At 39.7% G+C, this 22,096-nt stretch overlaps 2 protein-coding genes across 4 annotated transcripts in view; one reads left to right on the top strand and one right to left on the bottom strand.

Moving 5' to 3' along the window:
• The first annotated feature begins 179 nt into the window (after positions 1-179).
• AKIRIN2 (akirin 2) lies at positions 180-4,565 on the top strand. Its single transcript, XM_013004062.2, has 4 exons — positions 180-348; positions 3,036-3,185; positions 3,897-3,968; positions 4,211-4,565. Exons 1-4 carry the CDS (start codon positions 243-245, stop codon positions 4,219-4,221), a joined length of 339 nt encoding a protein of 112 aa, XP_012859516.1. The 5' UTR covers positions 180-242; the 3' UTR covers positions 4,222-4,565.
• Positions 4,566-5,633: 1,068 nt separating this feature from the next.
• The window catches only part of ORC3 (origin recognition complex subunit 3), a 91,311-nt gene continuing 74,848 nt past the window's right edge, over positions 5,634-22,096 (bottom strand). For 2 of the 3 annotated variants that reach the window (XM_045294333.1, XM_045294335.1), the window contains 7 exons: positions 18,176-18,309; positions 14,108-14,187; positions 13,096-13,196; positions 9,560-9,701; positions 7,877-7,993; positions 6,766-6,842; positions 5,634-6,067 (listed from right to left, as the gene is read on the bottom strand). In XM_045294333.1, the coding sequence (XP_045150268.1) occupies positions 5,959-6,067; positions 6,766-6,842; positions 7,877-7,993; positions 9,560-9,701; positions 13,096-13,196; positions 14,108-14,187; positions 18,176-18,309 (760 nt within the window). In that variant the 3' untranslated portion in view covers positions 5,634-5,958. The remainder of the gene's footprint in view (positions 6,068-6,765; positions 6,843-7,876; positions 7,994-9,559; positions 9,702-13,095; positions 13,197-14,107; positions 14,188-18,175; positions 18,310-22,096) is intronic. The other variant, XM_045294334.1, reaches the window with a different exon arrangement.

The raw sequence follows: 22,096 nt of genomic DNA on the forward strand, positions 1-22,096 counted from the left end.
TACTTCGCGGAATTTCATTTATCTCGGTAGGGTCTAGAACCGATTAACCGCGATAAACGAGGGTTCACTGTATGTCTGTTTTCTATTATTATTTGAAGAGAATATTTTTGGTAGATTGGTTTACTAAATAAATAATTATTGTAACTATAAACCCAATCCTTAAAAAATGTTTTTATCTTGCCAAATTTTAATCTTGTTTTTTAGAACAAATTCTGTACAACATAAAACAAGAGTATAAACGTATGCAGAAGAGAAGACATTTAGAAACTAGTTTCCAACAAACAGATCCGTGTTGTACATCTGATGCACAGCCACATGCCTTTCTCCTCAGTGGACCAGCTTCTCCGGGTAAGTCATACATGTAAGAGGAGAAAGGAAATATAATCTATTATGGGGAACACAGACCCCAAATATTACCCCTTGTGTGTGTTTGTGTGTATGTGTGTGTTTGGTGGGGGTTGGGGGGGAGGGTTGCATTTGTCCTGCAGTGGGTTAAGTGTCGGGGGCTGCCAACTACACAGTCATTTCAGACCCAACAGCCAGTCCAACAGAGAACAGGCTGTCTACTGCTGTAAAGATGAATGGTCTTGGAAACCCTGTGGAGCAGTTCTAATCTGCCTTATAGGGTCACCATGAGCCAGAATTATATATATACATATATATAATATATATATAATGCATAGCTTTGTATAATCTTTCCAAATTAGACTTTCTATAAATGGTATGATTTGTAGCCTCTAGTGTTTTAAGTCACTATACCATGGACTTCTTTTCAAACCCAGAGCCAGAAAGGCCATATGTAAGACAAACTCATTGTGCTATAATTATAATCCCTGTACATATACATACCTGTGTACACTTGTCTGGTTATTGTAAATTCCTAAAAAAATTTTGATCCTATTCCTCTTGTTGGTGGGGGTGGTTTGCAAACATCTTTCAGGCAGAACATTGAGGAGTGTTACCGGGAAGTTTGAAGATTAACTTGTGTTGACACAGGACCATCAAAAGCCAGTCAGTTGCTCAGCATAAATTGTTTTTCTCTCCTGTGTCTGCTGTTGGATCTGCATTTCCATTAGGAAAACCTATAATCAGTTTACATCACGGAAGATCAATTAACTGGCAGTCTTAACTAAAGGAGCTTGGAATTTGAAAGTGAGAGCTTTAACTATGGACTAAAGTGGGTGTATTGTATTGAGATAGACAAGAATAAAGTTCTAACAAGGATAGTTAAGTGGCCCTAATCACAGCCAGTGTGATGAAAGGAATGGAGAGTGCCAGAGACAGCGCAGGGGGAAATCACTGATAGTGAATGGTGTGTATTAAAAAAACTGCCCCAGTGTTTTAATGTTGACTGTCATCATCGTGAGTTCTAAAAAGATTATTTATTTTCAGATGTTCTTGTTAGGAAGAAGTAAGGAATGATGCTTTTGGAAAAAATCAGTGTCGTCCTAAAATCACTGTGCCATTGAGTTGGTACTGACTCATAACAACCCTGTAGGACAGGGTCACTGTTGGGTTTCACAGACAAAGCCCCGTTTTCAAATGGAGACCTTGCAGTTAGTGACCCAAAGTGTAATCACTGTCACTACACCACCAGGGCTCCTTCAGTGTCTAAGAAGTACTTAAGAGGGGAATGCATTTCAGAAGAATTCTCTTATAAGGGGATATCCTATCTGGTAGGCTAAGTGGCTACTAGATTAATGATCTTTAAGAACTCTTAATTGTAAAATTTGCTTAATACTGTGTATATGTTTGTCAGAATTTTTTTCATAAAGTGCTCATAGTTAATGTAAAAACACAATCGTCATTAGGATTAAGAGATACCAGATTCAGATAAGATGTAAAGATGAACAGTGTTTTTCCTTAACAGATCATAGAAATGTGCTGTCTTAAAATTTAATAATTTTATTACCATAAAACATTGTTTCAGCAACAAGAAATTAATCAGTATAAAAATACTTGTCCAGCAGCATTTCTTTGCTTAATTAACCAAGGACGTTTACAGACACTATAGGGGTTTAGTTGCTTTAGGACTCTTAATGTGCTTACAATATAAATCTATGTAACATAATTTTGAACAGCTGGAGCTTACTTATACAATAATAGAAATCCTTTTATTTACTGGGAATTGGTGGGGCCATGATGCTAAAAAAAAACACCCCAAAACCCCAAAACAAATACACTCCCTTCAGCAAGAGATGAGTGTCTAGATTACAGAATGTTTTTGAGTAAGTATCTCTCCAATGGGGTAATGCAGTACATATTCTTCAAAAACTTTTCTTAAACATGCAATGTTTTCACCTTTAAAAAAAAGTAATATTAAAAAAATCCCTTTAAGGGTTGGGGGTAGGGAGTGTTGCAGTGAGAGATGATGGTAGAACAATCCCTAATTTGTTGTGGCCTGTTAGGATATCCTGGCTTCTCAGTTATACACATTTATTATTAACCTGGGCCAAGTAAAATTAACCTTTTAGCTAAGGATGCTTTTTTCCTACTGTAAGAGTTGATGGGTCACTAAAACATTATGGTATGGTATTTATCAGAAACGAGATGGGGATTTTGTAATAGGGCCCATCATTGTATTGTTTGCTATAAGTTTTGAATCAGAAATTGTAACTTTCTGCTCACCTTTAGACTTAATTTTAACTACTTTGGTATGGTTTTCTAGTCACACACTTTTGATAGAATGATTAAACATGTTTAAGACTGGGAATTGCTGTGGTGAAAATTTATAGAAATCCTTTTATATGAACGTGAAAGGAAAACATGAAATCTCCAGTAAGAGCAGCGGTTTTCAATCTGTGGGTTATGACTCCTTTGGGCGTCAAACGACCCTTTCACGGGGGTCACCGATTCATAACAGTAGCAAAATTGCAGTTATGAAGTAGCAATGAAAATAATTGTATGGTTGGGAGGGGATCACCACATGAGGAACTGTATGAAAGGGTCCCGGCATGAGGAAGGTTGAGAACCATTGTGTTAGAGGGTCCCTTCTATGATGACTACTAAATCAGGGGCTGTTTGTTTTCACACAGGGACTTCATCTGCAACATCTTCGCCATTAAAAAAAGAACAGCCTTTATTCACTCTACGGCAGGTTGGGATGATCTGTGAACGTTTGTTGAAAGAACGTGAAGAGAAAGTTCGAGAAGAGTATGAAGAAATATTGAATACAAAACTTGCAGGTATGAGTTTTCGTTTCCCAGAAACCCAGTCTTCCCTCATGTACTTAGTGTTGGTTGCTCTTGCTGTACATGCTGATAATGTATTTCTTTAGACATTTGAAGTATCTAACTGGTGTTACACATACATCATTTTTTCCCCTAGAGTATCAAACCTTTAGTTTTATAATCTGATGTTTGGGATTAATACATTTTACAGGGTAATTTCAAGTGCACTAAATAAAATTTATGTATAGTAACCAAATCAGATTGTTTACATTATAAACCACAGATTTTACTGGATATAGAAATTATTGTATATCTTAAGTGCTCATTGTCCTGTTTCCTCTCATTATGGTAAATTGCCACCTAAGCAGCAAGATTGCTTTTTATTTTAAGCCGGTTGGTTAAGAGGTTAGGAAGTGAGTACCACCCATAGTATATGTGGTTTGGGCTAAAACTTAATTCTGTGCTGTTTGCATTTGGCACTGTTTTAGTATTACTGAGACTATGCAAGTGTCAGATTAAAGTGTCAATTTAGAATTATTTCACTATGTATTTTGGATTTGCAGAGTAGGATCAGAGGTGGGTGGGTTAAGGACCTCAGAAAATTGTAGGAAAATTCCCTTATCGTTTAATTTTATTTTCCCACAAACTTTATGACCCACCTTCTCTGATAAATTTGAGGAAGGCATTTTAATAAATCATACCAATGATATATGCTTTTGTTTATAGAACAGTATGATGCATTTGTGAAGTTCACGCATGATCAGATAATGCGACGATATGGAGAACAGCCTGCTAGTTGTAAGTATTTAATACTGAAGGTATAAACTAAAAGCATGACAACCATTTAAAGAAGAGACCTATCATTTTCATGCCTAGAAAAACATTCTAACAAAATCTTTGAGAAAAATCACATAGGAGGAATAGGCAGCAGACGTCACAAGCTTGGTTATTTGCGTAGGTAGAGCTGTATGGAAAGAGGATTTGCTGTTTGAATTTTGACCTGGTCCTTGTACTAATTGTCTTTTTTTCTCCCCTCACAGATGTTTCATGAATCACGTTTTCTGCTATTGTGGGCTGCCTGGGTCCTTGTTGAGTTGTTGCAAAAGGTCCCAGTGATGACATGCAGCGATGCCAATACCCCCTGTGAATACAGGTTATTTCAAGCTTTCGTCAGTGGCAACCACTCCTAGGCAGCAATTGGTTTTGGAAATTTCGTTGATGTTAGTACCACATGGATGTGGACTTTCGCTACCTGTATTAATACCAGTGGCCTCATTTGCTGTATCATTACAATTTGGCTCCTTATATTAACGATATGTTTGAAAGGATTAAAGCTGGTATTCTAGAACATGCCTTTCACTGGTTGTGTAAATAAAACTGTAGAATGATACTTCAGACTGAAGTTAGTGTGATTTTTTTTTTTATTATTATGCACTACAAACAAGCTGTAACCCAATTAATAATTTAGAATGTAACAGGACAGTGTTAAGCAAATAGCCTACAGTGCTTTCTGTGAAATAGTGGAAGAGGAGGGTATTTCTATATTCCAGGACTTCTTGGGTTTTCAGAAAGGGTTTATATGATTTTGGGGTGGGTGGGTGCCAATTTTTATTTATTCTATCAGTCTTAACAGATGTTTATTGCTGCCTTCCTACACCTCAGTGTACCCTTGTTTTACTGCCCTTGTAGTACTGGAATTATAGTTGAACGAATAAAAGTTTACTTCTAATGTGCTTGTTTTTTAATACACAGATAGATGGGTGGGTACCATGTGAATAAAAGTGTTTTAACTACGTATAGCAATTGGATGAAGTTGATTTTCTGATTAAGTTTAGAAATCAAATTTTAATATGCCAAACCATCCAAGAATTGACAGCAGCTATTGTTGATTTGACAATATCTTAACAATCTGTTTTTGGAATATATTGCATCAATAATTTTTATGTGCTACATACTGGGGTAGTTAGTCCTTAATGCTTAAGAGCCCATTCTGTTATCACGGACATGACGCTTACCTTTATGTTAGTGAACAGTCTTAAAAGTATAATCTCAGAAATCTCTTCATAGTAACCAGTAATACTGAGCATTAGGGTTTTTTTGTAAACAATGGGGCTTCAAAATTTCTGGGAAAATTCCAGTATTTTTCAGTTCCATTTTTCTATGAACTTTGTAAAGCCCCCTCATAAATCTTGATGAGTTTTGGATATAGAAGCAATCCAGGTATCATTTAACCTTACTTAGGATTGTGATTTCTAAAGGCCCACCGAGTGATCCTGCAGAAGAACATTAAATTGTAAGGGCGAAGGGAAGCAGAAGTTGTAAGAACAGTGTTAGTCCCCAGGAGAAACTGACTGATGATATTCTCACAGTTACATACTGTACAACTTTGTACAGTGAGGAATGCTAATGCAAGAAAAGACGGTGGAAGAGAAGTAATGAGAACTACTAAACCATTTGCAATAATTTATACTCCCGGGAAAAGAAATTTTATTACATTTATACAATACTTATGCTTAAGAACAATTCACTTATAATTTAGTACTTTTGGAAAGTTACAGTAATAACTTTGAGGGCTTTTAGTCACAATATCAGTGTGTTATTGATGGATTCCCAAGTATTCCAAGGATGTTAGGATATACACCTGCTTGGGTTTAACACATGTCTATTTTCTGGTTCAGCACCACTGGGGATTACACAGTGCTCTTCTTACAGAAATAGATTCCTGCTAGCATGTGTAAGCATGACAAGTCACTTTCCCTTTTCTCTTCTGGCTTTGCTCATTTGCCTCTTAGCAGCCTCCTCCCCATGTTAGCCTTGCCACGTGGTCAGTCTTCTGTTTAGTGGGTTTGATAAATCCTAAAAGTTCTAGTTCAGAAACGGCTCTAATAAACCGAGCACTGGAGGTAGTAGCTAAGGAAATTTACCAAGTCTTTTTGACAAAGAGGCTGAACTTTCCATGCTAAAATATTACTTGGTATACTGAAGGTAGTTCAGATAAATGCTCTTGAATTGAACTTACTCCAAAGCCCTAAAGAAACCCAACCTACTGTTTTCAAGCTGATTGTGATTCATAGTGACTACAGTACAGGTTCCTTAGGGTTTTCCGAGATTTTTGTGGGAGCACACAGCTGCATCTTGAGCTTTCAATTAGCAGCCCAATGCTTAAACCACTGCACGATTAGATCTCCAATGTGATCAATCTAGCATCAATAGAACATAAATGAAAAGATGTTTAAAACTCAACCGAATCTAACCACCCCCACACACAATACATGAAAAATGACCCTCTTACTCTAAAAGTACACTGTCTTAGAAAACTAGAAAATTTAATACTGTCAATTTCATTTTGGGTGAAATACGTAAAAAACCTTTATTTTGAAATGAGCCCTTGTGCTGCAGCAGGGGGTTAAACACTGGTTGGCAGCTCAAACTCACTAATGTTCTGAGAAAGACAGGCCAGCTGCTTTTTAAGTACTCTGGAAAGGTATGGTTAATACGAACTAGTAATAAATCTGTAAACATGTCTATAAATCTAATAAAGATCCAGAGACACTATAAGTAAATGGACAATGTACAACTAGTTTTAAAAGGATACTGGATAATTTCATCCATTTCTTCTGAGGCTGTAGAACTGGCATTCATTTCAGCAGCTGTCACAACTGTTGCAAAGGCCTTTAAAAAAGATGAAACGAAATAAAAATCTACAAGTGCCCAACTTGTCCTCTGCTTCCTTTGCTGGTTCTATAACCTGGTCAGGTCAGGTACTACTGGGCTGCTGGCTAACACTTTACTTTCCCCCATCAAACCAAACCTCAGATTTCCAGAACGAATTGATAATCATGTTAAACCAATTATCCATTAAAAGATAATGTCATGATTGGAACAGTGTCATTTTTCAAAGATCTAAGATCTGTGGAGAGAAAAGAAACCTAGCCCAAGTCAAAAGTCAAAGGAAGCCCTGCATCTATTCATGTATTTCCCTTGTCTCTGGAAAATGCTACCTGCTCCCTTTTTAAAAAAAGCAGCAGCCAATCGTGTATATTTTTTTAAAAAGGGCTTTTAACAGAGTCCAATCCTTGTAACACTCTTTTGAGAAGGGACAGAAGAGTTACTTTAAAGAATGTGTAGCGGCTTGCCAAGTATTCCTTGTACTTATTACTTTATATGTATATATTTACATGCCTTATGCAACAAGGGAAGTGCTCACTCAACTCACTGTCACTGAGTGGATGCCAGCTCGTAATAACCTTATACAGCAGGGCAGAACTGCCCCTGTGAGTTTCCTAGACCATAACTTTATATTTCTCCCTTGCAGAGGCTGGTGGTATTGAACTGCTTATCTGGCAGTTAGCCATCCAACATGTAACCACTACGCCACCCAGGCTCTGAAAGGAAGTGCTAGTTAATAATATTCATACATCTTTATTCTGTGGAATAACATAACCTAAATGTCGTAGCTTTTGCTGGATGTTAACTACTAGGTTAGGTCATGTACTCATTTTGTCCTGGCACGAACTCAGAATTGACTTGAAGGGTGGCGAGTCGAGGGGCAGAGGTGGGAGCGGCCCTTGCGCAGCTAGTGCGGTCTCCTGAGGGAGCACACAGGACAAGACAGTACTGAAAAAACAGGTGAGTTCAAAATCCAAAGAGAATAAGCACATTCCAGGACCGTTTTCATGGATGGCTTGGCATTTTCCCTAACCTACCTCTGACCAGTCCACAAGGTTGATCAGCTTGCTACACTCAAGGTGCAGCTTATATGCGATGCAGATGTCTGGTGCGATATTTGGAATGCAGCCTTCTTCACTCTTGAGAGCTTCATTCTGAAAATAACAGTAAGATCACTACTTTTTAGAAACGATTAAGAACAAAGTCAGATACTAATGAACACTAAATTTAGTAATTCATTATATGTAATGAATTTGGTTTCTAAATGCCCTGTGGTAACTGAACTGCAGTTACTCCTCACCACTTAGTTCTTATTTAGGATCAGGTCCTAATCCCTCTAGCTCCTAGTCACTAGAGAGTATGTCTCCAATCAGACACAGTTTTCATTTTAATCACGAACTGCTCATTTCTGGGGCCCAATATATTCGATTATATTGAAAAGAGTGTGGAATTCTTTGTGACTTTTCAATAATTTGAATTCTAGCAACTGCTAATTTAGCAAATACCAGCATAACACCACAAAGGTCTGTCAGACAAAATATGGTTCCGTCAACACTGCAAATCCTAAATTCAACAAAATCCATCAGTATCTACAAATCCCTGGTTTTTACTGAGGAACAACTTATTACCTTGAGATTCTAATATATCCTCCACACCTACCTAGAGAAGTATATTAGGTGAACCACTGTTACCCAAGAAGCGTTCTTAATCAAGTTCCCCACCGTCACATCTTTGAAAACTATGTGTGCCCTTCTCCAATAGGAAGCCAGTTCACTCCTCTCCTCACTGCTTTGATGCAATCGCTTCTTAAGTATCCTTTGTGGCAAGATCTAGATGCCTATGCTTCCCAAATTATTTCACGTTTGCCAATAACAGCTTCCAGAATTGCTTAATATAATCATTTTTTCTTGTATGAGAAAGCTACTGTTTAAGATTCAGAATTGTCATGAGCAGGAATAATCTGTCTAAAGAAGAATTTGTGGGGATTGGCGAACGTAGATGGAGTTGACACAGTGGCCCAGCTGCAGCACACCATACCAGAGTGAGCCTGGCGCATCGCTGGCCATCTGCATTCAGCTCCAGAGATATGCTCGGAGCAGATCTCTCTTTGGTTTTTGGTACAAGATGAAATCCCATAATACTTCTGTCAGAAACAACCAGCGGACCTTGGTGCTTGGCCCATTATCTGCCGTTGTGCCTATTTCCTCAGAGTCCCAGCATTATACTCTTGAGTCTTAGTATCTATGACCTGGTTTTGTCACATGAAGGCTGTATGGTTTCTATTCTATATGGTCAAAATGGGTCTAAAATAGGAATATATATGGAAGAAGCTGCCAAGTCTGCTCATTAATTAGAAGTGCAAATGTACAGCATTAAAAAATTCTATGGGCATATCAGACAATTTTCATCGATCATATTAACAAGACTTGTGCAATCATCACCACAATCAATTTCAGAACATTTTCTTCTTGTACTCATTGTTAGCTTCCCATTTCCCCCAAACTTCCCCTGAAACTCCCCTACGTACTTATTAATCCAGTTACTATCTTTATAGATTTACCTATTCTGAATTTCTGAAACAGAAAATCATACAGACTACAAAGAATCCAAGAAATATGACAAAACAAAACTGAGAAACCTCAAAAGAAAGCAGAAAATACTAAAGTTACTAAAACAACTGTAGTCTGATCTGAACTATCAGAAATGAACTGGTTTCTTACCTTGAGATAATAGTAAGGGTTGTTGAGGGCAGTGTGGAGGGCGATTCTCGGAGCAGCATTTAAGTGCTCTCGTAGGGTATGGGCAGCACTGAAATACACCACCTCATGCAGTGGCTGTGTCTCTGGAGGCAGAAGGAATTCTCTGGAACAGCCAAAGTCAGATTACCAGCATTGAGACACAGGTTAATTTTCAATATAACGTTTTCGTCAATCCTCTGTAGAAGATTGAACAATTTATTTAAAAAGCAAAATCAATCACCACCAAAACCAACCCAAACGCATACATTAAGTCCAGTGCAACTTAGCCCACAATTACTACACACTACATTTTGGTTCAAACTCTTTAAGATAGAATTAAAGCACTAATGAGTATTGTCTGACAGGATTAATGAGTTGCTTAAACTATTTAGAAACTTGCAATGTCCACACTTGATTGTCATAGCAAGTGGCATCAGGCCATGACATAAAAGTTTAGGAAACAATTTTGCATCATAAAGCATGTTTGAATTGATCTCTCTCATGGAAATAATACCTCTAAAGCTCTTTTTATCCTTAGATTTTTTTTTTTACCTCAGAATGCAGCAAATGCTAAATCTCTCAACCCAACATCAGAGAAATCATTAGAATTCCTGTCCAAATGCAGACCTGGTGACACTTGAACTAGCTGACACAGGTCAGTTGTTCACACCCACTAGATCGTCCTCAGGAAAAAGATGTTTGTCCTGCTCCCGAAAAGGTTTACAAAGCCTTGGAAACCGTAGAGTAGCGCTTCTCAACCTGTGGGTCGAAACCACTTTGGGGGTCAAGTGACCCTTTCTTTCACAGGGGTCGCCTGATTCAACAGTAGCAAAATTACAGTTATGAAGTAGCAATGAAAATAATTTTATGGCTGGGGTCACCACAACATGAGGGACTATATGAAAGGGTCCCGACACGAGGCAGGTGAGAACCACTGCACTAGAGGGTTGCTACATGTTACAGCAGACTCTTTAGTAGAGGGTTTGGTTTGCGGGGAGCAGACCCAGAGCTTGGCATATCAATGTACTTGGGTGCTGTGACAAGAAATAGCAATGAGTCTGGCATTGAAGCATAGCATGATGCTCATTTGGATTCAGGCCCGAGTGTACAAACGAGACAATTACTTCTCCTCAAGAGAGGTAGCTCTGAGGGCAGGGGCAGGAGCACTTAGGCTTCAGGACTACACAACCGAAACTGGCATGAAAACACCATTTCCAACAGTTCCTCGTACACTGTAAAACATGCCTCCTTATATTCACTGCTTATATTTATCTTTAAACTAGATATCTTTTTCCCAGTCAACTCTAAGCTCTGCTTAAACAACTCTGACATGGCCCTTGTGGGAAGTGTGAAGTGGACAAAGCCTCTTGATAAAGCTGTATGACCCTTCCCAGGTCATAGCCTCTTCTGGGCTTTGGCTGCCATATGACTTCTCAGGTCCCTTTTGGCTCTGGCATGCTACCACACGAATCTCTTCTCTCCTGGATTAGATAATCTTGGTAAACAGAGTAAATCCTATTATGGAAGAGTTTTGTGATTTCACAATACAACATTTAACCAAGTACACAGAAATGGAGCGACAAGGGGAACCATTTTCTACTTGGCTACTTGACAAGCACAGGGTTTTTAAAGAAAGCTATTTTGAATAGCTGAGTATACACAAGATCACATTGGACAGCACTCGACACTGAACAATTCTATAGGAGCCAAACCTGAGTGTAATAAAGGAATCACCATAATATGTGATGAGGACAATAGGGCTAGTCCTGGATAAGGACAGCCGTCGAAGCAAGAGTGGTGCCATAGACCTAGGGCTGTATATATGGTGCTGCTCCCGAAAACTTAGAGCCTTTCTGCAGAATCAGCCATAAAGAAAACAGTGACTAGCCTTATACTGAACATTCTACTAAGAAAACCTTTAGTATGGAGCTAGAACTGAAAAGATCAGACACGTGGCTAGATCCACACACAGGAATTTCAGGGATTAACACACTTTAATGTCTGAATACAGGCCTCGGGGAAATATCAAGAAGCAGCACGAGCAAATGATTCAAACATGCCAAGTGACTCACAGCAGTAGAGTCAAAGCTTAGATTGGCAGTAGATCACTGAGTAGCTACTGAGTTACCTGTGGGCCTCATCCACTCAGGGAAAAGCCAGGACTTGGGGCTAGAAAGGATAATGGGGCAAGGTTAGCTCTATGAGTTGTAAAGGGCAACTTCAGGCTGAGAGGTCAATTCAAGACTGCAGGGCATCACTTCTGTATAATACATTGCTTGCTCCATAACTTTCCTTTGGTCACACGTAGTTGAGCACCACGGGCCTCCCTCTTGGCACTGATAATTTCTCCCCGATGACTTGGAACAATGACTGTGCGCCAAATTTGTCCAGGAAGATGAATTTTTTCCCTTTCAGGAAGGACATGTACTCTATATAAAAAAAACACCCTTCTTTTTTTTTAATGACCAAACTGCTATCTTTTCAGTACTTTGTCCTGTTTAGTGCCTAGCCTGCTGTTGGGTTGGAAAACTACATTTAAAACAGAACAAGCAATGATAAATAATAATTTCTTTCTACATTTTAACTATTAAATATTTTTGTGTGTGCAAGCTTCTCATGATAACCCTCCCAGGACCCCAGTATCTCCCAAATGCCTGAAAGGAAGCATAAGTGAGTGGATTTATATAGCTACACAAAAGCTGTTTCTTTTGTGTGTGTTTTACTAAATCCACGAATCAACGTGATTTGGATTTCAAAAAGGAATCATTTTAAAATACAGGCAGAACTGGTTGATTTCTAAATTTGCTATGAGTACATTTCTCAACAAGAATTTCATGCTGGACAAAATAATAATAAATTATCAAAGGTTCATGACGGAGGGGGGAGCAGGGAGGGAGGGGAAAAAATGAGGAGCTGATGCCAGGGGCTTAAGTGGAGAGCAAATGTTTTGAGAATGATGAGGGCAATGAATGTACAAATGTGCTTTACACAACTGATGTATGTATGGATTGTGATAGGAGTTGTATGAGCCCTAATAAAACAATTAAAAGAATTTCACGCTGAGAACGCGCTACGCTATTTGTATTCAAGAAGTCCTGTATTCAGGACAAAGCAGGGCAGCGTGATTAGTCTGCTCCGTCTGGTTTCAGGGATTAACCCAGAGTCAGTACTACCCCAAGCAAAGACAAAGTGAGGTGCAAGTGCACTCATTCTGATGCTATTAGAAAGATGCTCTGTGCCCTTGTCCCCAAGAGCCCTCTTCAGGCCTCATGAACTAGATCAAATTTAATCCTATGATCTTCAACTGGGAGTAAAGAGGCTGAACTAAGTCATCTGATTAGCTATTTTAATAAGAATGAAAGGAATCAAAACTATAATTCTAAACTCAATGGAGGAATCAGAATGCCTTAAAGTCTGATGTAGGAGGACAAGCTCTTGGGTGGCTATCCAGTGGCTATTATATCAGTGCCGCTGGGAAAAACAGTAAGATTTTTAGCTCATACAAGCAACAGACTCACCTCACAAGACTGTCAACGAAATCCACAACTTTATCTCTGAGCACTTCAAATTTATTTTGCTTCTTACTTGTTCTTCTTAATTCCTTCATTTCCAACAAGGACTGCAGACAAAAGAATGTACATTATATTGCAATTCTGAGGAAAAACCTCCCCTCCCATAGCGGAGAACCCTGCTAGGAGAGGCAGTTCAACGACTGTCCGTAAGAAAGGGTGTGCAGAGAAAACCAGACCAGGGTGAGCTCTGTTTGTTTTGACTTAAGGTCTGGAAAGAATCTTTCTTTCCAGATGTTTTACTTCAAACACAAACCAAGGGAATTTACAGGGAAGGTGAAAAAGGGTGGTTCGCTTTGGTACTGAGTTAAAAGGCGAGAGTGCTCAATATTCCAGCAATTCATTTGAACAAAGAACTTACAAGAAGGAAAAAGCACTGTGCTTTGTATCACACTAACCAAATCAATTCCGTTTTTGTCTCCCTGAGATGGAAATTTTACTCTATATTTATCATAACTTAGTATCACGGTACGCAGAGTTCTTTACTTTGCCAACCTACCTCATGAAGTTAGAACACCTGACAAAGACAGACTGGCGCAAGACCAGTTCTACAGTGAATAGGCGTGCACAAAAACCAAGCAGGTAACTCGCTAAAATGAATGAACTAAATACTTTTGAATCAGTTTGGTAAGAATGAACAAACATGCCAAATAAAGATTCCCTTTCTACACATCTCCATCTCCCCTCATTGCTGTTTAATTCTCTCTAGCTCATTTTGTCTGTGCCTTTCAGACCCGAACTGCTTCCCGCTGCGCTGGCCTGTGAGCTCTCCAGGCTGCATACATGCAGTGAGGATGGCACTGGGATACACAGGATGTGAAGTTTAGAAGCGAGTGACTAGCTTTGTTCCTGGTTGTGCTTTGAAATCACAATAGATACATTCGGGCACAGCGCATCAAGAACACACGTGAAAAAGGGAGCGCAACAGAGTATATTTGGACGGAAAAGAAAGCGGCCTGACCTTCTGAAGATGGTAGAGGTCTGTCTTCTGAAGTCCCTTTGGCTGTGACCCAGAGGCATCTTCTTCCTCTCTGGCTTCTGCTTGTTAATATAAAATCAATATACCGCAATTTGGGAAAATCCATTCAAGCCCAGAGAACAAACACATCTGCTAATCTAAGGAAAAGAAACGTTTCCTCTTTTTTCCAAATGTGGCAAGGTTCTATCAAGCACAATGATTTAGTTCTTCTAGAAGTAGAAGGTCAATAAACATTATATAATTCATGCTGTAGTGAGGGCGTCAAATCACCTACTGAATCTACCACCATGAATAAAAAACAAAGGTTCCCAAACTAGTAAAACAGAATAACTTTTTTGTGGTTATAAACAGCCAAAGAAAACTAAACTAAAATTGTGTTATTTCCATTATACCAACATTATAATACACCCCAGATCTAGAGTGGCCTAGATCATGCAATTCACAAACTATTTTTGAAATAAACTTTGAATCTGAAAAGGGTGCTATTACGTTTTGGCATAAGCCACTGAAACATGAACTGTAACATGGCTCTTTGGCAAAGGGAACAGAAAATCACAGCAAGTAAAATGGGTAGCTAGCTATACTTCTTCTGAGAGCACGAGACTCTCATGTTCTCTTCCTAGTGCAGAGCAGGTTTTAGGAACTTCATGTTCAACTGGCTTGTTTTGTCTAACTCTAAAGTAGTGCGATTCAGCTGGAAAACCTGCATCATTCTGAAAAAATCATTCTTTTTGTCATCAATAATTCCTGTTTAAGAAAGATTTAATTTAGGATTAAAATATCTAATAAATACTTCTCGCTTCACTAAACATGTAGCAGAACCTTAAAAATAAGTTAGTAAGTCTAATTTGATACTACCAAGTCTAATTTGATTCTACCAACTGTAATTTTAAGTCTATTCTCTAAGATGAAGGAACCAGAGATGGCATATAGCCAAATACTTCTACTTGTTCAAGGTGGGAAGATGTTTCCTTTCACTTTCTTATTAGCCACCACCTTCTACTCATTTGCTGTACTGTGGTGATTTCTGGGTTGCTGTAAGGCTAGAAGGTATGCCACTGCTTTTTCAACTCATCATGGACAGGTTTCAATGGGGTCTCCAGACTAAGAAAAAAGACTCGGGGTTTTACATCCAAAAACCAGCCACTGACAGACAACCTTACAGTTCATAACAGTACACTGTCCAACTCGCTGCTTTGGACATGAGGAGGGATCAGTTTGACAGGGCATCATCTCTGGTGAGGGAATGCCAGCAGAGAGGATGAAGGAGACCTCTGTTGAGATGGATTTGCAGAACAGCTGCAAAAATAGGCTCAGACTTGCCAGCAACCAAGAGGCGAATGCAGGGTAGGCAATGTTTCATCCTGTTGCGCATAGGTTGCCAACAGTGAGAGCTGATTCAATGGCATTTATCTAACTAGCTATCATTAGCAATGTATCATTTTAAACACATATTTATTCAAGATAATGATTTTAGCTCAATTTATGAAATTCTTTATTCTTTAGGCTTTTAATCATCTTAATCTGACTTCCCCATTTCTAAATGCTATATTCCCTTACTTGGTGGTGGCCCATGCATCACAGAATTTGTTCAGTAGGCTGTTTCATGAGTTCTAATTTAAATTACTATAGTGTCTATGGTTTCTTTTTGTACAAAAATTTTTGGAGCCTCATTTTGTAAAAGACTGAATTTTATCTACTAGTCCTTTAAGTCATTTTACTCCATGTCATGGATTGTATCCCCCCAAAATTATGTGTCAACTTGGCTGGGTTATGGGTCGCAGTGGTTTGGCAGTTACGTGATGGCAGCTATGCAAAATTGTCACTAGGTGGGGATCCCCCATGATGTGATAAACCAATAAGAGGATTAAGGGTGGAAAGCAATACCCTTAATCCCACCATAGCCCTGCTCCAATGTAAGGGAAGTTTCCCTGGGGGTGGCCGATAACTCTGGTCTTAAAAGAGATAAAAGGAGAGAGCGAGAGAAGTGAGCAGAGGGAGCGATCCACCACCACCACCACCAACAAAGAGCCGCGAGTGGAGCGCACCCTTTGAGGGCAGGTTTCCTTTGCTAGGAACCTCCTAGAATTCAAGGAAGATTGATGCCAAGACACAGGGAGAGCTCCTATGAGGCTGACATAGGACCTTTCCCAGAGCCCCCAGAGTAAGACTGTTCCTTGAACTGGCCCTCTGAATTTAGACTTCCAACCTCCCAGACTGTAAGAAAATAAATTTGTTTGCTAAAGTCATTCATTCATAGTATTTTTGTTAGAGAAGCAATATATAACTAAGACACCTATTTATGCTCTTAAGGGTGGCCTCCTGCTGGTTCAGTGACCAATTAGAGAAGATGGAAATTGTGAATCAGTTAGAAAAAAATAAAGGGCAGAGGGAGAGTGGGTTGGAAAGAGGAAACCGATTATAAGGAACTATATGTGACCTCCTCCCTGGGGGACAGACAACAGAAAAGTGGGTGAAGGGAGATGTAGGACAGGGCAAGATATGACAAAATAATAATTTATAAATTATCAAGGGCTCATGAGGGAGGGGGGAGCGGGGAGGGAGGGGGAAAATGAGGACCCAATGCCGAGGGCTTAAGTGGAGGACAAATGTTTTGAGAATTATGAGGGCCATGAATGTACAAATGTGCTTTACACAATTGATGTATGTATGGATTGTGATAAGAGTTGTATGAGCCTCTAATAAAACGATTTAAAAAAAAACACTGATATGGTGGTTAAGAGAAGTGGGCACTCACTAATCCAGGTGCTACCACTAGGTAGCTGTGAGACCTCAATCAAGTTACTTCTTCCTTGGCTTCAGTTTTTGCCCGAAGCTGGAATCTAACCTCTATATTTTCATGATATGAAAAGAAGTTTAACTCATGCTGCAGCAGGCAAAAGAGCAATGCCAAGTATAGCCCTTTGGTCCCTCAGTCGGCCTGCTCATGCAACTCAGTCAGGCAAACTATCTCTTTCCTCATCCACTGACTGAATTCAGCAGATCCTTAGCATTGCAGTCATGTAAAGACAGGGGAGGGATTTTAGCAAAAGTCTTTCTTTTTTTTAAAACCATTTTATTGGGAGCAATAGTATTTTCTTAAATCTAAAGGATCACTTGCCAAACAAGAAAGGACTAACAGACACGTTGCAGATATTTTTTACCATGTCACGTCCAATTGATGTGCTCATACACCAAACTGCCTCTTCCCTCAGATGCTAGTCCATTTTTTTTAAATAGTGGAAAAGTAATAGGTACATAGCATATGTTTTTGTTCTACCAAAAAATACTAGACTCTGGTACTAGAGCAAGACGAGAACCCATGAAAAGTCAATGAGCACTATCAACCCAGAGTGCACCAATCAACAAAGACCTAAGCAGTAGGGAACATAGCTGCATACATATAGTTAGCCCCCCCACCCCACCCCCACCCAGCATTCAGCAGATACAATGCTCATGTGGAGGTCATATTCAAGAAAGGAAACAACAGCCCTCCAGCCCTGATGAGGGCCAGGCTGCTGCAGATCATTTATGACAGAAAGATTCAAGCTTTTGTAAACCCGATTAGAGAAAGCCTCGTGCATATTTTGGTAATCAGCATACCAATGAGCCTCAATGCTGTGAAAGCAGCTCACAGCTATTAATTTTTCAGGCTTACAAATGATTTATGCAGTCTTTCTGAAATCTACAAAGAACTTGATGAAATGCTTAAGGAAAAAAACAGCACAACATCTAAAAGGAGTCCTTAATTATAAAGCCCTGCTACATGCTTCAATCTCTATTTTTTTAGGTAAGTCTTCCAAACTGCTCATCTGGAAAAATATTTTTCCCCCAGTCGATTTAAGGCTCTTCGTTGTTTAAACCAAATTTGGAAGAGAAACATTGGACTATTTGTGATTGCCAAGATGTGATACAGAGGCACGGCACACAGACTGCTCGTGAACTACTTTATCTCTTCATCTCGCAGCATGTAGGACAGCGGGGTTTCCACGTCGCGTTAGCTAAGCGACTACCACAACGAGTAGAAATGGCAGGATAGTTTACTCTCACCATCAAGGCTCTGAAACTGGGCCAGGAAATCCTCTATTCTCTGTGCTGTGCTGCCAAACTGTTTTCCAGAAGAGGACTTAAAAACAGTGAAACACTTCTCAAGTATGATCACCAGCTCATCCTTTGCCAACATCCTAGAACAAAATCAATGACAGGAGATGTAAAATAACTAGAAAGTTAGCAGACTTAAAAAAACATTTTTTACATGGTCAGTCAGTACCTGTGCCATTCAGAATCTTCAGAAAACTCTCCTGATAAAACTCAGCCTAGAAAACTCACAATGATCTAGGGTCATGGCCTGACTCTGACACTCATTCTTTGTTTGAAATAAAGAATATGTAAATTAACAGTTCTGATTCTATGTTCCCTTGTCTGGAAATGTTAGGTGGAGACTTAAGGTGCCTTTGAAGAATCTAGCAACACTGCTTACCACATAGCACACATTTGTTAGTTTTCCTCCCTTTGGAACAAAGTGTAAAAAATACTAAGCCCAAACCAAACTCAATGCCTCCAAGTTGATTCCAACTCAAAGCGACCCTATCGGAGGAGCACAGCAAGGCTGTAAATCTTGACAGGAATGGAAAGACTCATTGTCTCCCTCAGAGGGGTTGGTGTTCTCGACTGCTGACTTTGCAATTAGTAGCCCGACACATGACAACAGGAGGCAAGACATTCCTGCTCAGCGTAAGCTTATGTGAAAGGAGACCAAAATTCTAGGCATCACAAACATTTCTCCAGTTATTACAGTTTTCACTATGCTTTACCTCGCATCTGGGCTTTATAATTAACAGTAAACAAGATAAAAGGTGCCATGGTAGCATAGTGGGTTACACGTTAGGCTGCTAACCTCAAGGTCAGCAGTTCAAAAACCAACAATTACTCTGAGGGAGAAAGATGAGGTTTTCTGTTCCCATAAAGATTTCCAGTCTTAGACACCCACAGGGGCAGTTGTACTCTGTCCTGTAGAGTGAGGATTGACTCAGCAGTGAGTCTGGTTTTTTGAGAAACAAGGTAAGCAGCTCCTCTGCTTGCTGTACCTCACAGGCAGAGTGGGTGAGAAACTCATTCAAGGTGGCGGAGCGAATTGTTAGCAATGGAGAGAGAACATAGATTGTCTGGAATTAGGATTCTGTTCCCAGAGCCATGACTTACAGCATCTCTCTGCTAACATCATGCTCAGTAACAGAATCAAATAGAATCAGGCCAATGTTAATAGTTATTATGGAACATGATACAGATAGAGAAATTATTTTCCCAAACGGTTGTCAATCATTAAGATTACAACAATGAAAAGTACAACTGTTATGTTTTCCCCCCATCATAACAGGTTCGTTAAAAATACTAATATTGCTAAACTGAAAAAAAGGGATAGGAAGCAAGCAGACTATCATTACTGAGAAGTTAAGCTGGTTACTTCAACACAAATTTTAATGCAAACAAGAGAAATGGATACATTCAATAAACACAGAAACTGACAGAGGTGGGCAAAAATAAAAACTTTCCTGGTTTTAAGAAAAAATCTAAAATCTTCTCTCCCTTCTGCAACAATGAAATAATCACCCCAAGTGAAATCAACCTGTGAATGTAAGCGTCAAAGAAAAACAGGCAAAGACATTTGAATTCTTGATCACATTTGAGATGATTTAGCCTTTCTAGCGATAATCTCTTGCCTAGAAGGAGTTAAACTGTGTATGAAAGGTTAAGTTAACTCTTGAGGTTTGCATTTGAGCACGGCTCCCCCTAACCTCTGGCCTTTCCAAGCAGACAAGGCCAACCTGTGGAGTGAACTGGCTCGCCTGGGAGGGTAAAGAGGCTGCGGTCCTGCTGGCGGGAGGCCTAACTCACATCAGGGGCACACTGAAGATTAGCTGCCCAGACTGCGCTGATACCTCAAAGCCATTTTGAACTCAAAATAAGAGATCCAACCCATTTCCTATGTATGTGACTAACGAGGAAGGTCAGGCCTGATTATTATCCATTTTCAGGTGCCAGAAAAAAGTGGTATTATATAACTGTAAAATCAAACTTTAATAATCATAACTAAACAAATTACTGTGCTAAAATTTGCCATTTCAACCATTTTTCATTTTATATTTCAGTGGCATTAAGTAAAAATTGCAACAAAAACCTGGAAAAACAAAAAGTGCTGGTTCTGGAACGCTATACATATAATTTCGTACACGTTTGTGCTGGGGAAAAATCTAGATGTTAAAAACTGCTAGCATTTCAAAGTCATGTAACCAAGAAGTAATATCAGATGAGTGCTCTTACTTTTTCTTGTCAATTACTATATGTTTAATAGTCTTATTGGCATATAATTCCCATATCGTACAATAGCTCAATCACATTAAAAAGAGTTGTACAATCATCACCACATCAATTTCAGAATGTGTTCCTCTTTCTTGTGCTCATTGTTGTTAGCTCCCCACTTCTCCACCAACCTGCCCTGCCATGCATGCCGCTAGGAAAATTATTAATCCAGTTACTGTATTTACAGATTTACCTATCGTGGATGCCAGTTACAGAAAAACATACAAAACAAAAAACTTCAACAGCAACGACAAAATGAAACAGAGAAAAAATCCTTAATTGAAAAGACAGTAGAAAATATTAAAAGCAGGAACAAATTTGAAATGGGTCAAAAGAATGATCACAAATCATAAGGTGTCGTATTTTAACCTAACTACCTCTGCCACAAGCTACTTGACAATGCACTCTGTCTGACAGCAAGGCTGCCCGTCCCTACTAGAACAGCTCCAGCCAGTGCTTCGGAGAATCCAAACATGGCCGGACAGAAGTACCTGAAAGCAAGTGGAAACTGAAACATTTAATCCGTCCCCCAGACAGTTGGTTCTATACGGTTTCTGAGATAGGAAACTGAGGATGGCACAGGACTGGACACGGGGCTGCAACGAGTGCAAACTGACTGAACGGTACCCGCGACAACCGATCAGCATTTTCCTTCATTCAAGAAATATTTACCAAGGGCCGAATACATCATCAGACACTGACATCTGGAACTTGGTGGGGAGGGGTGGGAGAAGGCACAGCTACAGGGCACTAGCACTCCACCTGCATAACACACATATGTTACAAAGAGACAAACCTTATGGGAAAGAAACTGAGCCGGGTAAGGGGGAGGGGAAGGGGATAGACAAGTGGGTTTCAATTTCTAATAGGCTTTGTTGGGAAGTGACTATCCCATCATATATGCAAAGAAGATAGGAGAGCTGGCTGGGAGAAGAACTTTTCCTGGCAGAGAAAACAATGGGGGCACAGTCCCGTTCGAATGTGTGCAGCTTATAGTCAAGAAAGGACAAGGTCAAGATGTGCAAAGCAGAGTTCAGATCATATAGACTGTGGCTCTGACTCTGAGACAAGCGGGGCAGCAGAGAGGGGTGGGGTGGGTGGAGTGAGCTTAGGAAGGGTTTTAATCAAAAGAGAAGCATTGTGTGACATGCTTCAATAGAAATGCTCTGAGTACTATTTTAATTTTAAGAAAGCGCTGTAGTGGGCACACGTGGGAGCAGGGAAACCTGCTAGAAGACATTTTAGTAGCCCCAGCGAGAGATCGATGAGGGCAGCTTGGACAATGGCAGCGAGAGTGAAGCACAGTGGGAAGAAGTCTGATTCTGGATATGTTATGATGACAGAGCTCATGTTTTTGGCAGGATGGAGATGCCAAAAGGAAGACCATAGGTTCGGGAGTATAGGAGAGGAGGCTCAGCTTTGGACGTGCTAACTCTGAGAGTCTAGCAGATATTCAAGAACGTGTTAGACAGACAGGCAGCTACAGCAGTCTAGTGTCAGGAGAGAAAGAAGAAAAACAAAACCCAAAACTAACCTCAATGCCATCAAGCCAATTCCAGCTCATGTCGACCCTACAGGGTAGAACTGCCCCTGTGGATTTCTGAGACTTTT

The sequence above is a fragment of the Echinops telfairi genome, unplaced genomic scaffold (assembly GCF_000313985.2).
Source record: "Echinops telfairi isolate 266 unplaced genomic scaffold, ASM31398v2 ScPeMD7_3533;HRSCAF=4204_0, whole genome shotgun sequence".
In the NCBI taxonomy this organism is placed as follows: domain Eukaryota; kingdom Metazoa; phylum Chordata; class Mammalia; order Afrosoricida; family Tenrecidae; genus Echinops; species Echinops telfairi.